Below are 16,759 nucleotides of genomic sequence, written 5' to 3'. Positions count from 1 at the left end.
GTCCAGGAGGTCTTACTTCAGAGGCAGAGCCTTCAACTCCTGGGCTAAAGCGCGTGGTGTTGATTGGGGACTAAAGGGAGAACCCAGTCCAGGATGAGAGAAGGCATGCCAGCTAGCTGAGGAAGCAAGGGGATGCTAGACAGTCATGATTCTGTTCTGCTTAAAGAGGTTAAGAAGTAAGACTTCTGGATAGAGTGGTTGGGAGACAGTTTGGGTGCTGAAAGGGTGGAATGGGGCCCTACTTCAGGATTGCCCGTCCTTGGCCTTCTTGCCCATTTTGGAAAGGGTACAATTAAAAAACAAGCTCTCAAGGTATAATTTATGTACAGTAATATGTATGTAAAAGTGTACTTTTCTATGAGTTTTGACAAACTTACACACCTGTGTAACTGCCACCACAATCAAAATAGGGACATTTTCTATTACCCCAAATGTAAAGATTTCCTTGGTGTTTTTCACAGCCAAATCCCCCACTGACCAGCCCCAGGAAACCAAGGGTCTGCTTTCTGTCATTACAGATTCCATTTGTATCTTCTTGGGTGCCATACAAATAGAATAATATATTTTTGTTTTATTTTATTTTTTATTTTTAAATTTACTTTTATTGAGATATAATTGACATATAACATGTACAACATGTTGATTTGATACATTTATATATTGCAATGTGATTACCGTAGCTTTAGCTAGCACCTCCATCACCCGTCATGTCACAATTATTCCCTTTTTGTGGTGGCAGCAATTAAGATCTAGTCTTTTAGCAGTTTTAAAGTTTATAATACAGTTTTGTTGCCTGTAATCACTATGCTGTGCATTAGAATCCCCACTTGCTTATCTACTAGTTGCAAGTTTATACCCTTAAACAACATCTCCCCAATTCCCCCAGCGCCCTCACCTTTTCATTTTGTTGATTCTTTTTTTGCTGTGCAGAAGCTTTTTAGTTTATCATCTCATTTGTTGATTTTTGCTTTGTTGCTTATGCTTTTAAATTAACATCACATCTGAAAAACCATTGCCAAGGTCAAAGTTAAGGAGCTCCTTTCCTGTGTTTTCTTGTAGGAGTTTTACAGTATCAGGTCTTGGGTTTACACTTTTAATCCATTTTGAGTTAATTTTTGTGAATGGTGTAAGATAGGGGGATCCAATTTCATTTTTCTGCATGTGGTTATCCAGTTTTCTCAGCACCATTTGTTGAAGAGACTACCCTTTTCCCATTGAATGTTCTTGGCTCCCTTGTCAAAGATTAGTTGGCCATAAATGTGGGGTTTATTTCTGGGATCTCATTGTTTCATTGGCCTGTATGTCTATTTTCATACCAGTACCATGCTGTTTTAGTTACTATAGCTTTGTATAATTTGAAATCGGGAAACGTGATGCCTCAAGCTCTGTTCTTTCTCATAACTGCTTTGGCTATTTGGAGTCTTTTGTGGTTCCATATACATTTGAGGATTGTTTTTTGGAATCATATATTAAGTACTCTTTTGTCTGACTTCTTTCGCTCAGCATAATATTTTTGAGATTCATCCATGTTGTTGCATGTGTCAGTAGTTTGTCCCTTTCTATTGCTGAATAGCTCCCCATTTTATGAATATACCATTATTGTTTATTTACTAACTTATTTATGAGTATTTGAGCTGTTTCCGTTTGGAACTGTTATAAATAAAGCTTCAGTGTGTGTTTGTGTACAAGTCTTTGTGTGGACATTTGTTTTCGTTTCTCTTGAGTGATTAGCTAGGACTAGAATTGCTTGGTTATCATATGAGAGAAGTATGTTTAATTTTTAAAGAAACTATTTCAAAGGGGCTGTACCATTTGTTGTTCTCACCAGCAATGTACGAGTGTTCTGGTTGCTCCACATCCTGGCCAACACTTGGAGCCGCAGTTTTTAGTTTTAGCCATACGTGTGGGTGGGTGGTGGTATCTCGTGGTTTTAATTGCAGGTCTATGATGACGGTGGATGCTAAACATGTTTTTCGTGTACTTATTTGCCATCTGTACATCTTCTTGTGTAGCATTTATTTCAAATCTTTTGCCCATGGGTAGTTTTCATTGGGTCATTTTTCTTATTATTATTGAGTTATGAGTTCTTTGTATTTTCTGGACATAGATCCCTTCTCAGATATATGTATTGCATATATTTCCTCCTTATCTTTGGCTTGTCTTTTCATTTGCTTAATATTATCATTAAGAGAGATAAAATTTTGAATTTTGTTGGCGTCCAGTTTATTGAACTTATTATTTTATGGTCCATACTACCCTAAGAATTCTTTTCCTATCTGAAAATCTCATTAAATTTTTTATGTTCTTTTCTAGAAGTTTTATACTTTTAGCTTTTACATGTTATGGTCCATGATTCATTTCAAATAATTTTTGTGTATGGTTTAAGGTAAGAGCGAGGTTCATTCCCCCCCCCCATGATTATCTTATTGTTCCAGTACCATTTGTTGTTTTTTAAAAAAATATATCTTTATTGATCTCAGAGAGAGGAAAGGAGAGGGAGAGAGAGAAACATCAATGATGAGAGAGTCATTGATCGGCTGCCTAGCCCTCAACCCGGGCATGTGCCCTGACCAGGAATCGAACCCCGATCGCCTGGATCCTAGGTCGACGCTCAAACGCTGAGCCACGCCTGGCCGGACACTATTTGTTTAAAATACTCCCCCCACTGAATTACCTTGGTGCCCTTGTTGAAAGTCAGTTGACCCGTGTCTGTGTAGGCCTGTTCCTGCCTCTCTGCTCTTTTCCATCCTTACCTCATTGCCACACTGTCTGGTTCCTGTAGCTTTATACAGGGTCTGAGGTCAGCATCTGTCTCATCCCAGGATCTCTGCCGGCCAGGCCCAGAGGCAAGGTCCTTGGGAGAGTGCCTGCCAGGGGTTGAGTCACTCACCTGTATTTGCATTGTTTAAAGTTTCAAAATTATCTCTTCTTATCAAGTAAAATCTCTGTATGTTTATATTCCACATTCACCTCATTCTAGAGCTCTCAGGCTTTTCTTCCGTCTCCTCTCCCCAGCGTTGACCCCCAAACCTTTTTGAGGTAGAGAACAAAAATGCCAAGTGCCCACTTTTTTAAAGGGGTGCTTTTCAGAAAGTTTTCTAAAGAACTGAAAAGAAGAACAACATAATGGAAACCATTTTGCAGCCTCCAGCATGGCCATTTATCTCAATAACCATTTCATTTAAAATGTGGGCCAAACATATAAATCATATCTTGAAAGAAAGTATGTTGGTGCCACAGAAATTGCCCTGTATTCTTACCACCTAATTTGAAAAATGTGTTTTGAAGCTTGGAAGAGGGAACATAAGCCTGGGGCCCCACCGTCCTTCCCACACATCCCTTTCCTTCATTCCTTCTCCTTCATTCCTTCATCCATCCCCAAAATAAATCCTTGCTACTCCCCAAACTAAGTGGGGAAGCTGGATCGCATAAGACACACCCTGTCGTTAAGTAATTCTCTGCTGCTGCTATTTTGAGCCCTCCCACCTTTGAATGTCATTAGGTAATGAGGAACTGAGAGCCAAAAAACAGGCTGCTCCTCACCAGTCCTTGGAGTGACCCCTCTCAGAGCATGGCCACCCTTGTCTTTAGGCCATTAACAGGAGTTGGAGCTCTTAGATATTGGTGCTCATTTAGGGACCTGGCCAGAGGGAGGGTGCTAAATATAGCAGAGCCCTGAGGCCCATTCTCCAGACTAATCAAATGGGGAGACATTGGGCAGCCTGTGCCGTGGGCTGGGAATTCCAGGATCTCCCATTTAAACCTCACTGAGGAGTCTGTGGTTAAAATGGCAGCATTTCCCCTGTAGCTGGTTTCTTATTTTGCTTCCCAGAACTTCCCAGGAGGAGAAAACAAAAGAAACCAACAGGTACTGAGTCCCTGTGCACTGTGGCAGGCAGAGTGCTTCCTGTAGCCGGTGTTCTCTCCCGGAGGGTCCCTGGAGGGTCTCTGGAGGCTCCAGTATCCCCCACGCTTTACAATGCATATTTTTCCTGATTGTGAAAGTCCTGCGTAAGCATCTAAGATAAAGAAAATTTAGACCCTCAATTCCACCCCTCAGAGGTTCTGGTTTGCTTTGTACTTATAGCCCTCCCCCCCCTTTTTTTTTTCTTTTAAACCATGCATATGTGTGACTGGGGTCAGACTGATGATCATTTTATTTCCTCTTTTCACTTAACAATTTCTGATCATTTTCTCACATCATTAAAACTTGCTTGAAAACATGCTTAATGCCTGCCTAATACTCGTCCTATGCATGGGCCAATCTCTCCCACCATCTCCCCTGGTAGTAGGGGGCCCGGGATCCCAGCCCTGACGGCAGTTTCTCTTTTCTGGCCCAGGGGATGGCTTGACCCTCCTGTCCCCCATAGGACAGACATTCTCCCCACCTCCTGTGTCCCTCCTCCCTGGCCTTAGAGGCCGTGCAGCCTCTGGTAGGAAGGTGGAAACCAAGAGCCCCTCCTCAGGTGGACTGTCATGAAGCCTCCCTGCCACTGGGTGATAACGCCTGAGACCTGCACCTCCCCAAACCTACCTTTTCTCTCCATTCTTCCTCCTCCCAGCCTAGTAGCTGCTCCCAGCAGCCTGTTCTCCACCGTTTCCCTCCTGTGCCTCCTTTAAGAAGAGACCGCCTGGGCACCCCTTCCAGGACATCCTGTCCCTCTCTCTGTGTGTTTCAAGTGTTAGCTGAGTTCTTGGTGCCTGAGCACCACCCTAGCACTTCTCTGAGTGTATTGGCCTGTCCTTTTCTCTGGACCTAGGTTCTGAAGCATGGACCTGTTTTTTTCAGACCTCCATTATCAGTTGCCATCCAGAGCATCTTTGTAGGGGAAGCAGGGACAACTGGGTGGCAGAGGCCTCCCAAAGGTGGCAAATCACATGCGTGCATAGGCCCTGGCCTTGCCTCCTCCCTCGATGAGCCTTTGATCAGCTGCCCAGGCTGTAGGCAGACAGAGGCGTCCCCCACACCCCTCCATGCCCCCAGCCTGCCAGCAACATAAAGCATTTCCTTTCTCCTTTCTCCCCCCTCACCATTGGCTGCCCAACATGCTTTGTATAAGTCATTGTTTGCATCTTATCACCTGCCTCAGTCCTGACTGTTTCTTCCTAATAAAACATCAGCCTTGTTCCTGAAACCCCTGGGGCAGTGTGGTCTTGGGGAAGTGCATGCAGGGCCCCTGAATTGGCACCTGTGGGGGTAGAGAGGGAAAGGCTGGTGATAAGTTCTCCACCAGAAGATTCTAGAGCTGGAAGTTGCCCCAGAAACAGAGGCCAGACTAGAGGAGGTAGTGAGTGAGTGGGTACAAGGGCAGATGGCAGATGGGCGTTTTTCAAAGGGGAGGCACCAAAGTGGTGGTGTAGAAGACAGGAGAGTGCAAACCCCTGAGCATGGGGGGGGAGGAGAGGAATCATTTCATCTCCACTGGAGGTGGGTGAACAGCCTGCAAACATAATAGGAGCCAGAGCCCTGGCAGAGCCCTGGCTGCTGGGCACAGACAGCAAGGACACTCAGATGTCCCCTGCAGGGCATGGGTTGTTGGTTCCCGAGGGAACCCTCACCATCTGCTCCAGCCTTCCTCATACAGACTCTCTACCCTCTTCTTTCCTCTTGTTTGTCTCCCACGGTCATCATCTGCTCTCACCAGCAGACTTCAGCAGTTCACACCAACCACCCTTGACCAAGGGGCAGAAGCATCTTGAAACTTTTGGATCCCATGAACACTGGGGCACTATCCTCCCACTATCCCCCTGGATTCTGCACCTGTGAGAGCGAGGACAGGGTTATTCATGAGTTGTTCAGATGTCCATGATGGGACAGAAGCTCCGGGTGGGAATCTTGGAACTGGGAAGTCAGAACCTGGGTCTTTACCCAGTGGCACCTCCTATGCGCCCCTCTATCCCAGGCACATGCTGCATAGGTAGTCCTGGGTCAAGCATGGTCACAGGTTGGCCTGCAAGGCCACCATCTAGAGATCCCAAGCTGCTAAATATAGAGCATCCTTTTTGACAGCACCAATCCTGCCCTGGGGCCTCTCGGGGTCGAGAAGCAAAAGTTGTCCACAGCTCTGCATTCCTGTGACCTCCTTTCAGACCTGAGGGTGGGCCCAGGAAGGAGAATAAGGCCTTTCTTGGAAAGTGACCCCACTGCCCCCTTATCCCATGGACTCTCACAATGAGATGACCACAGCCCTGCCCCAGTGTCCTTTGGGGCTTAGAGGCTAAGGGTGTGACTTGCCAGATACCCCAGAAACCAGCTATACTGAGCGACTCTTTCTGTTTGATTCTTGAGTATTATGTTCACACCAAAAATTCCCCTTTCTCTCTCCTGTAGAATATGTCCAAAGCAGATGGCTGGAATCACTGTTCATTCAAAAGTTATGTATTGGGTCCTGGCTGGGTGGCTCAGTTGGTTGGAGCATCATCCCAAAAGGTTTCGGGCTTGATTTCCAGGCAGGGCACACACCTACGTTGAGGGTTTGATCTCCAGTCAAGGCACATACTGGAGGCAACCGATTGATGTTTCTCTCTCTCCCTTACCCTCCCTCCCTCTCTCTCTCTCCCTCCCTCCTTCCCTCCCTTTCCCTTCCTCCCTCCCTCTCCTTCCTTCCCTTCCTCTCCCTCCCTCCCTCCCTCCCTCTCTGAAATCAATAAAATAACATATCCTCAGGTGAAGATTAAAAAGAAAAAAGCTGTGTGTTGGGCCAGGCCCTGCCCTCTAGTGGCTCATGGTCCCCTGGGAAGTCAGGCAGATGCACAAATGAAAATGTGGTAACATTACAGTAGGGTCTCTGGAGGAACCAAATGGGTTGTTTGAGCCAGAGAATGAGGAGGAGGCTGTTTTAGATGGGTGTTCCGGGAAGACAAAAGGAGCTGTGCACAGCCAGCCAGTGGTGAGAATCCTGGGGAGGGGTCTCCCATGCCAAATGGGAAGGGGAGAGCTTGGGACCTTCAGCAGCTGGAAGCTGGTGAGCGAGAGTCATGGGAGGGGAGCTCAGAGAGGTCGGTAGGGCCAGGGCATGGGGACTAGTATGGATTGCACTCTCCCTGTGTGCAGGGAAAGCCTTTGAAGGCTCTAAAGCCGAGGCAGGGCACTGTGAGATTGCTTTCTGAGAAAATCAGTGTGATGCTGTATGGAGTATGGATGGGAACAGCACCAGAGGGCTGTGGAGACTCAAGGTGAGCAGCCAGGGGCCAATGCTATCTGGAAGACAGATCCTGTTCCCTCGTGGGCACTCGGAACCTCCACAGTGCCCCTGGACACAGCCCTGCCCCACTCCTGGGGCTCCCAGTGGTGTCTCCACCCAGCAGAAAGAATCGTACCTCTGAGGACCCAGCAAGGAGGTGTGGGGAGCAGGAGAAGTCTAGATATTTCCAATTTTTTATTAAAAAAATACAGAAATGCCAAAACTGGGTTTCAAAAACTGGTAATTTGAAATGTTTACATTTAACAAATGAACACTTTTCACACACACACAAACGCACACACACACACACAAATATAATTGTGCCATTCCCAGGATAATTACAGTGTTTATAAAAGAAAAACCTTAGTCCATGGCGTGCTCCAGGCAGTGTGGTCCAGAAACGGGACACGCGTTTGAAATTGGATGACAAACGGCTCTGCTCCAATGTGTCTGTCTCCTTTGCAGAGTGGAAAGTGAAACCTTGAGGCCCTCTGGGGGTGTGCGGTCTCACCACACATTTCTCCCTGGCTCTTGTGATGAGCTCTGATGGTTAGAAAGTCCTCCTGGTTAGAGTTGTGGGTCTAGTCACTGCTGCTAGGCAAGGGTTTGTTCAGGCCCTGACCATGGGGGTCAGGCCACCCAGCTGGCCCAAAGCAGCGCAGCCTACTGCCAGTCTGAGCCCACAGCCTGAGCTTTGGGGCAAGAGCTTAGGATCAACCACTGAATGGGATCAGAGAATAGAAGTGGGGACCCAGGAGCTGATATAGGACAAAGGCCGGTCTGGCCTTTCACCCGTCCTAGGTTTGCCCGTGGTTACTGTGTGTGTCGTGGGTCCTGGGGCCACTTGTTTGTCAGCATCACAGTGTCAGTCCAGGAAGCAGACTTCAGACTGTCCTTCACTGTTTTTTTTTAAGAAGGAATTATGTTTAACAAGAAGGAAGTGGTGAGATAAAGTGGAAAAAGTCTCTCCTCTATCCCTTACCAGCTCCTGAAAGTCATCTCAACAGTTTCATAATTTCCTCTGGCCTATGTTATAAAACTGGGGCCGTCACAGCAACATCCTCAGGCTCCTGAGAAGACTGAGTACAGGCAGGTGTTTGGCTGAGTAATATTCCACTGTATGGGGAGATGGCATTTTCCACTAATCTGTTGATGGACATTTGGTTTGTTTCCACTTTTTGACTAATGAATTATGCTATGAACATTCATGTACAAGTTCTTATGTGGACGTAGGTTTTCATCTCTCTTGGGTATACACACCCAGGAGTGGAATTCCTGGGCCATATGGTAACTCTATGTCTAACTTTTTGATGAACTGCCATCTGTTTTCAAAGTGGCTGCAGCATTTTACATTTCCAACAGCAACATATACTGGTTCCAGTTTTTCCAGATCATCACCAACACTTGTTATTATCTTTTTTATTATAACCATCATAATAGGTGCAAAGTGCTATCTCCTTGTGGTTTTGATTTGAATTCTCCTGATGCCTAATGGTGTTCAGGTATCCATTGTCTATGTCTTCGGGCTTCTTAGCCATTTGTATGTCTTTTGTGGAGAAATGTCTATTCAACTCCTTTGCCCAATTTTAATTGGGTTATTTGCTTTTTATTACTGACTTGTGAATGGCCTAAATACAAGTCCCTTATCAGATGTGGTTTGCAAATATTTTCTCTCAGAATTGTCTTTTCACTTTAATAGTGTTCTCAAAGCTGGCCTTTAAAAAACACAAAGTTTTTAAATTTGATGGAGTCTAATTAATTGTTTTGTTGCTGTGCTTTGGGATATTTTTCTTGATTTAATTTTTAAATATGTAAAACACTTCCTTGATTCTAAAGTGAAAAGGTATTCTCATAGCAGTCTCGTGTCCATTCCACCCACTCCCTATAGGTAGTCATTTAAATCAGTTTCTGTTTTACCATTCCTGCGTTTGTGAAAAGTTCAAGACAATTTTTAAATATTCTTATTTTCTCTTCTCATAAAACACATGGCATGCCATGGACACTGTATTTTTTATTTTTTTTTTTCACTAAGTAAATCTTGGAATGCCTCCTATCAGTTCATTGAGCTTTTTCTCACTGTTTTGGGGCCACAGTGGGCCATGGTGTAGATGTACAGTGAATGGTTTCATTAGGTGGTTCTGACTTGGGTTGTCTCCAGTCTTTTCCGATAACAAGTCATGCAGCAATGATGTCCTTTTGTATTTGTGGAGGTGTATCATTAGATAGACTCCTGAAAGTGAGCTTGCTGGGTCAACAGCTAAGATGTGAGTAATTCTGTTGGATATAGCCAGACTTTCCTTTGTAGGGGTTATACCATTTATGTCCCACCAGCATCATAGGAGAGTGCTGTTTTCCCACAAACAGAATGTATTGTCAAGTGTTAGGATTTTTGCCAGTTTGATAGGTAAGAAAATGCTGTCTCTCTGCAGCTTTTTAAAAAATCAACTTTATTAAGGTACAATTTACATAAAATAAAATGCACCCATTTAAAATGTATAGTTTAGTGAGTTGTGACAAATGATACATTTTCTGTCACCATGGATTAGTTTTGACCCTGCTAGAACTCCATATACAACAAAACCTCGGTTCTCAAACATCTCCATCTTGAACAATTCGGTTCTCGACCAAGTTGTTCATAGAAAAATGTCTCGGTTGTCTAACAAAACTTCAGTAGCTGTCGAACAGATCTTCCGGTTGACCTGACAACTCTTTCTCACTGATACATCTGCGTGACAAAAATCATCTCTCAGGCTACAAACAAAGGAGAGAATGCCCCAGTATGAGTCAATTTACCGCTAAGCCTCACCTTATTAACATCTCAGGAAATTGTGCTGTGAATATTTTTGGGGGGTTTTCTTTCTTTTGTTGCTGGTGAAATGGACAATTAGCACAATTTTAAAATGTAAAGAGGCCATCAAGAGTGCTGATGTTGCTAAGGGTGTGAAAGAAACAATGACCACAGGCAGTTGAAGAGGTAGAAAAACTGTTGTTGATTTGGATAAACGAAAAACAGTTAGCAGGTGACAGCATTTCAGAGGCAGTGATATGTGAAAAAGTGAAGATGGCTGCGTGCAGACCTCTCTGTAAGACACCCCTGGACCTAGTGCTGGAAGTGATTCATTTAAGGCTAGTAGGGGGTGGTTTGATAAATTTAAGTGTTTATTTATAGATTAAACAGTACATTAAACATGGACTGTATATAAGATAGGTTAACATAGGGAATCATTTGGGGGGTTCTGGAACGAATTAATTCAATTTACATTATTTCTAATGGGGGAAAAAATTCAGTTTTTTTTTTAAATCTTTTTTATTGATTTCAGAGAGAGAGGAAAGGAGAGGGAGAGATAGAAACATCAGTGATGAGAGAGTCATTGATCGGCTGCCTCCTGCATGCCCCCGACTGGGGATCGAGCCCGCAACCTGGGCATGTGCCCTGACCGGGAATCGAACCCGGATGCCCTGGATCCTAGGTCGATGCTCAACCGCTGAGCCACCCCCAGCCGGACAATGATTCAGTTATTTAACAGATCACTTCTTGAACAGCCTTCCGGAATGAATTAAGTTTGAGAACTAAGGTTCCACTGTAAATGGATTTACAGTGGTACCTCGGTTTTCGAATGTCCCCGTTGACAAACATTTTGGTTTACGATCCCCGTAAACCTGGAGGTAAATGCTTCGGTGTTTGAACATGCCACACGGCTTCCGCTGAGGGCAAGATCCTGAAGCCCAGCTGTCGGCTCTTGATCCCTCGGTTTTCAAACGTTTCCGAACCCGGTCTTCCGGAGCGGGTCACATTCGAAAACCGAGGGGCCACTGTGTCCAGCGTGTTGTCTTTTGGGGTGGGCCGCTTTGACTCAGCATGAGGATTCTGAGATGAGCGCACATTGCCGCACGCATTAGTGGTTTGTTCCTTTGACGGAGAGTAGTATCCACTATGAATATTCCACAACAACTTTTCTGTCAATGGACATTTGGGTTGATTCTAGTTTGTGCCGTGACCATTCTTGCACAAGTCGCCTCGCGGCCATGTGTTTTCCTTTCTTTGGGGTAAATAGGAGTGGAATGGCTGCGTCATATGGTAAGTGTATGTTTAACTTCTTGTCATCAGACCTTTCTCCCAAGTGGTTACGCCAGCTGACATTCCCACTAGCAGCAGTGCGTGAGTTCCCAACCTTTTTCATTTTGGCCATTCTAGAAATGGGGTGTGCTGTCTTTGTGGTTTAGATTTGCATTTCCCTGAGGACAAAGGATGCTGAACATCTTTTTAGGTTCTTATTGGCCATCGTAGTTCCTCTTTTGTGAAGTGTTCAGATCGTTTACTTATTTTTAAAAAATCATGTTGTCTCTTTTATTGAACTGTCAGTTTTTTTGTATATTTTGTATACAAGTTCTTTTTATATACATTATGGGTATTTTCTGCTAGTCTGTGGTTTGCTTTTTTATTTTCGTAGTGGTGTCTTTCAGAGATCAGAAGTTTTGATTTTTGTGAAGTCCCAATCAATTTTAACATTTCTCTTATTCTGATTAAGGTTGAGCATCCTTTCTTAATTTTAAGGGCAACCTATGTATCTTTTTTCTGTGAACTGTTGATGTCTTTGGCCTGCTTTTTAAAAATCAGTTTATTGGTCTTTCTCTTCCTGATTTTTAAGAGCTATTTGCGTATTGGGGAGATTAGCCTTTTATGATATGTTACAATGTTTTCTCCCAATGAGTTCGTCTTTTTGGCTTTGCTTACAGTGTTCTCTCCATGCAAAATTGCACACGTATTTTTACATAGTCCATTTTTATTGCTTATAGATTTTAGGTTATAGGCTTCCTACTTCCAGGTTATAAAGGAATTCACCTATTTGTTGCATCTAATATTTATATGGTTTCACTTTTTTACATTTAGATCAGTGTTCCATTTGGAGTTTGTTCTGATGTTCAGTGTAAGGCATGGAATCAATTTATCATTTTGCAAATGACTACATACTTGTTTCCATGTCATCTATTAAAAAGTCCATTTTTTCTAATGATTTGAGGTCACATTCCCCAGACCTTTATCATTAAAATATTAAATTTCCATATGTACACAGACATTCTGTTCTGTCCTGTTTCTGGGCTCATTTTGTTCCACTGGCCCAAATGCCCACAGTCTAGGAGGCAACAAGTTTCCTTTTTCCCCTCAACTTTATTAAGGAATAACTGGCAAATAAAAGTATATATTTAGATTGTACAATGTGAAGATTTAATACACATATACATTGTGAAATGGTTACCACAATCAAGTTAACATATCCCTCACCTCAGTTACTTTCAAAAAATTTTTATTTAAGCATAGTTGGTATACAATAATATATTAGTTTCAGGTGTACAATATAGTGATTTGACATTTTTGTATGTGATCACCCCACTAATTCTAGTAATCACCTGTCATGGTACAAACTTATCACAGTATTACTGACTATAGTCCCCTTCACCTTTGTCACCCATCCCCTCGGACACCCTTTCCTTTTATCTGTTTCTATGAGTCTGTATTTGTTTTGTTTTTTTTAGATTTCCACATTTAAGTGAAACCATATGGTATTTGTCCTCTGACTTATTTCACTTAGTATAGTACCCTTTAGATCCATCCATGTTGTTGCAAATGGCAAGACTTTATTCATTTTTTTATTGCTGTACAATATTTTATGTATATAATTTTTATCCATTCATCTATTGACATATCTTGGCTAGTGTAAATAATGCTGAACATAGGGATGCATACGGCTTTTCAAATTAGTGCTTTCGTTCTCTCTGGATGAATACCCACAAGTGGAATTGCTGGGTCATATGGTAGACCTATTTTTAGTTTTTTGAGTACTCTCCATACTGTTTTCCACCAAAAGTGGCCACACCAATTTTCAGTCCCACCAGCAATGCACAATGGTTCCCTTTTCTCCACATCCATGCCATTACTTGACTTTTTGGTAATAGCCATTCTGACAGGTGTGAAGTGGTCTCTCATTGTGGTTTTGATTTGCATTTCCCTGATGATTAGTGATGTTGAACATCTTTTTGTCTGTTGGTCATCTGTATATCTTCTTTGGAGAAACATTTGTGTCCACTGCCCTTTTTTTTTTTTTTAATCAGATTGTTTTTTGTTTTGTTATTGAGTTGCATGAGTTTCTTATATATTTTGGATATTAACCCCTTATCAGCTATATATTTACCCATTCAGTAGGTTGTCTACCTAGTTACTTTGGTGTGTATAGTGGGAACACTTTTAAGATCTACTCTTAGCAAATTTGAAGTATACAATACAGTGGGAACTGTAGTCCCAGTGCCGTATATTAGATCCCCACAACTTATCCCTCTTGTAACTGAAACTTTGTTTGACCAATATCTATCTCCCCACTTCCCCCAGTCCCTGGCACCCCCACCCACCTACTCTCTCTGGTTCTGAGTTCGGCTCTCTTAGATTCCACATGTGAGATCATACAGTATTTGTCGAGGCTCATTTCTGGAAATTTTAAATTAAGGCTGCTGCTGCCTTCCTGAACCCAGCTGATAGGAAAAGAACTGCCTGCCTTAGTGGAGAAACCCATCTCAGGGAACTCATTCTGTGAAATCCCGGAGCAGTTATGTAAAGGTCCAGCCCCTCTCCTTCTGTAAAGCTTCACCATAAGCCCTTTGGGCATCTACTCGATCCTCTACACAGCCTGGGCCTCCCGACCTCAGGCCAGCTCTCTTCCCCCTACTATGTGCAGAGGCAGGGCTGGGTGTCAAGAACCCTTCCTCACAGCTGAGATCCAGTAAAATGAATGGCAGCTCCTGCTTTCCCATACAGCCCTGCCCTGGGCCCCCAGAGTCATGTGAACTTCATCTGCCCATCTGCAGAGGGCATTGCTCATTGACATGGACTCTGCCCAGCCCTGGCTGGTGGCTTCCCAGGAGGCTGGGCGGGAGGCTGTGGAGGGTCAAGGTCCCCTCCTTGCAGCCTGCCCCGGCCCCCGCCCCGCAGGCAGTCCAAGCAGCCCTTTTTGTTCACATAACCTTTTCCCACACACCTGTGTTCCCAGGTCTGCACCTTACTTGCTGTAGGAGGCCAGGCAAGGTGCCTTACCTTTCTGAGCTTGTTTCCATCTGTACTTCACAGGCTGTTGTGAGGAGTGAAGGAAGGATTATTGCGTCAGGTCTGCGCAGTTTGTGGCACAGGGAGAGGCTTCATAAATGTGTGTTTATTGAACAACAGAGTGAAAGAATGAATTCCACTGGTGAACCTTCTGGTGGCTCATTTGCCTGCTGAGATGGTCAGAACTGTAGGATCTTCAGGTCTAGGGGCTCCTAAGTGCAGACTTCATTCCAAATGCAGCCACCCCATCCCCTACCATTGAATCCTACCCCAGGAGGCAGGCCCAAGAGTTTTCAAGCCATGCTGAGGATGAGCCAAGTTGGAGCTGGGCCGAGGACAGGGCCTGCCAGGCCACACTCAGGTTGTCAGGCCCCAGACCCAGCTCCTCCACATCCTGGCCCGGCTCCTGCAGGCACCTGGATGTTGGCACTGCAACCTATCCCAGTGTCCTTAGACAGTTAAGATGTATGTAAAGATGGGGGGATGTGAGAGGCACACCCACCAGCCCTCAGTCTGGGCTGCTGGGTCCTCCAGAGAGGAAATTTCCTTCTCTTATTTATTTTCCACATCCTTGACTTTGAAAGCCAAGCTGGTGTTGATATTTACCTTGGCCGAGCCACCCCGTCTCCCTGGGCCAGCCTCGTGTAAACACGATGTTCCTTCTCTCGGCTCAGCTAGCGTTGAGGTGGCCTTTTGCAACCAGTTCTAGGAATTCTGAAAGTCTGAAGGCGTAAGTTCAGGGACCAGGCCCTAGGGAGCCCAGGGGCCTCTGGGGCCAGCGGGCTGGGCCTCCCCCCACCTTTTCTCATTTCTGTGGGAGATCCTATTTTCCCCATATTCACATCTCGCCCCACCCCAGGTCAGACTCAGAAGTCCCAGGCTCCTTAAGGATATATACCGAGGGGCAGGCAGGATCTGGCTGTCCACTGTCCTGCCCTAGGCGCCCACTGGGGCTGGTATGGAGAAGGCTGACTCGAGGGGCAGCCAGCTCTCTAGTGTTTGTCCAGACATGTGGTTTTTTTGTCCAGTTGGCACCTGGACCACCACCATGGTGGGTGCCTGCGGAGGTGGGAGGTGTGTGCACAGTCTGGGCCCCATTCAGCAAGAGCACAGCCCAAGTCCCTGCCCTCAGGGAGCTTACCTTTAGGGAATGGGTGTACGTTAAGGAGGAGGCCATTGAAGAGACAAGGTGACCTGGGCTCATGGTCAGGCCACAGAAACAAGAGTAAGCAGGGACTGACTGGGGCAGGAATGGTAGCTCTGCGGTGGATGGAGAGCTGAGGCGGCATTTGTACTCCTTGGGGCCAAATCCTAGCTCTCCCCGCTGGCTTGGCCACTGGTTCACTTACCAGAGATCTCTTGGGCAAGTGACTTCACTTCTCTGAGACTTGGTTCCATTATATAAGAAATGGAGGTGTCAATCTCTTAGTGACAAGAGTTGAGGCACACAGTGTGTCACCTGCAAGTAGGAGCCATTGTTCCTTCTGCTTATTGACAGTTGACACAATTGCACAGCTCTGAACATCAGAAGACAGCTCTGAGCCACTGAACACTCTGAATGTCTCCCCTTCTCCACACAGATCTGGGACATGAGTGACGACGAGACCGTCTGACACAGCCCACCCTTGTGTGGACAACTTCTCCTGGCTGCCTGCTGAGGAGCTCTCAGTGGCCGGAGCAGGACTGCCACCCTAAGACTGGTGACTCTGGGTGGGCCCTGCTTCCCTTCCTCTCCATACCTTGAGAACTGGGGCCCTCCCTTTGCTGCCCAGGAGCTTCTGGTGTTCATTTCTGATTCATGATCCTACCCGTTCTGAGCTAAATAATAACCTTGGCTTTGCATTGCCATCAACCTGGGACATGGTTCCGTCCTCGAGCAGTTCTTTTTTCTCGTCAGTGTTTGATAGTCAAGCTCCCCAGGATCCTTTCCGCCTTGGCCCCCATGGGGTGGTAATGGGGACAGAGAGGAGTCAGCCAACAAAGACTAATGGTCTCCTTCTAGAGACCATTATAGGGGCTGCCCCATCCCTTCCCAGCCCCTCACCTGACACCTCTCTCCCCCACCCGGGGATCCTCACTGTGCCCTGACTCGTGTGGGATGGCGGGGTGGCTGGCTGTGTGTGCACCAGTCTGTGGTCAGCAGGCAGTGAGAGTTCAGATGGGTTCTGCTGTGTGTCATTCAGGCTCTGCCTGATTTTCTCCTTTATCCCGGGTCTGCACATCTGTGACACCCACAGAGGTGAGTGTGGAAACCCAGGAGAGAGAAGATGCCCTTTCATACCTTTTATCTTTGTGGTTTCATCTTTTGTCTCAGGCCTGGAACCAAAGTCAAAATGGAGCCAGAAGCTGACTCTTACTAGAGTAGAATTTCTGGAGGTTAGGTTTTAAATGAATCTTATACTCTTCCAGCCCAGGGGGGACATAAATAGGGGCACCTCTATAAACAGGTGCAGGGCTGCTAAGCACCCTCCCCCTCCCAGGG

At 45.3% G+C, this 16,759-nt stretch overlaps 1 protein-coding gene across 1 annotated transcript in view; it reads left to right on the top strand.

Annotated features, from left to right (window-relative positions):
• The window catches only part of ATG7 (autophagy related 7), a 217,036-nt gene extending 200,360 nt beyond the window's left edge, over nucleotides 1-16,676 (top strand). The window contains exon 19 of the mRNA XM_016209928.2: nucleotides 15,858-16,676. Within this exon, the coding sequence (XP_016065414.1) occupies nucleotides 15,858-15,890 (33 nt within the window). The 3' untranslated portion in view covers nucleotides 15,891-16,676. The remainder of the gene's footprint in view (nucleotides 1-15,857) is intronic.
• The last annotated feature ends 83 nt before the right edge of the window (nucleotides 16,677-16,759 follow it).

The sequence above is a fragment of the Miniopterus natalensis genome, chromosome 15, assembly GCF_054644295.1.
Source record: "Miniopterus natalensis isolate mMinNat1 chromosome 15, mMinNat1.hap1, whole genome shotgun sequence".
Classification (NCBI taxonomy): Eukaryota; Metazoa; Chordata; class Mammalia; order Chiroptera; family Miniopteridae; genus Miniopterus; species Miniopterus natalensis.
This window is presented reverse-complemented; position numbering and strand designations above follow the sequence as displayed.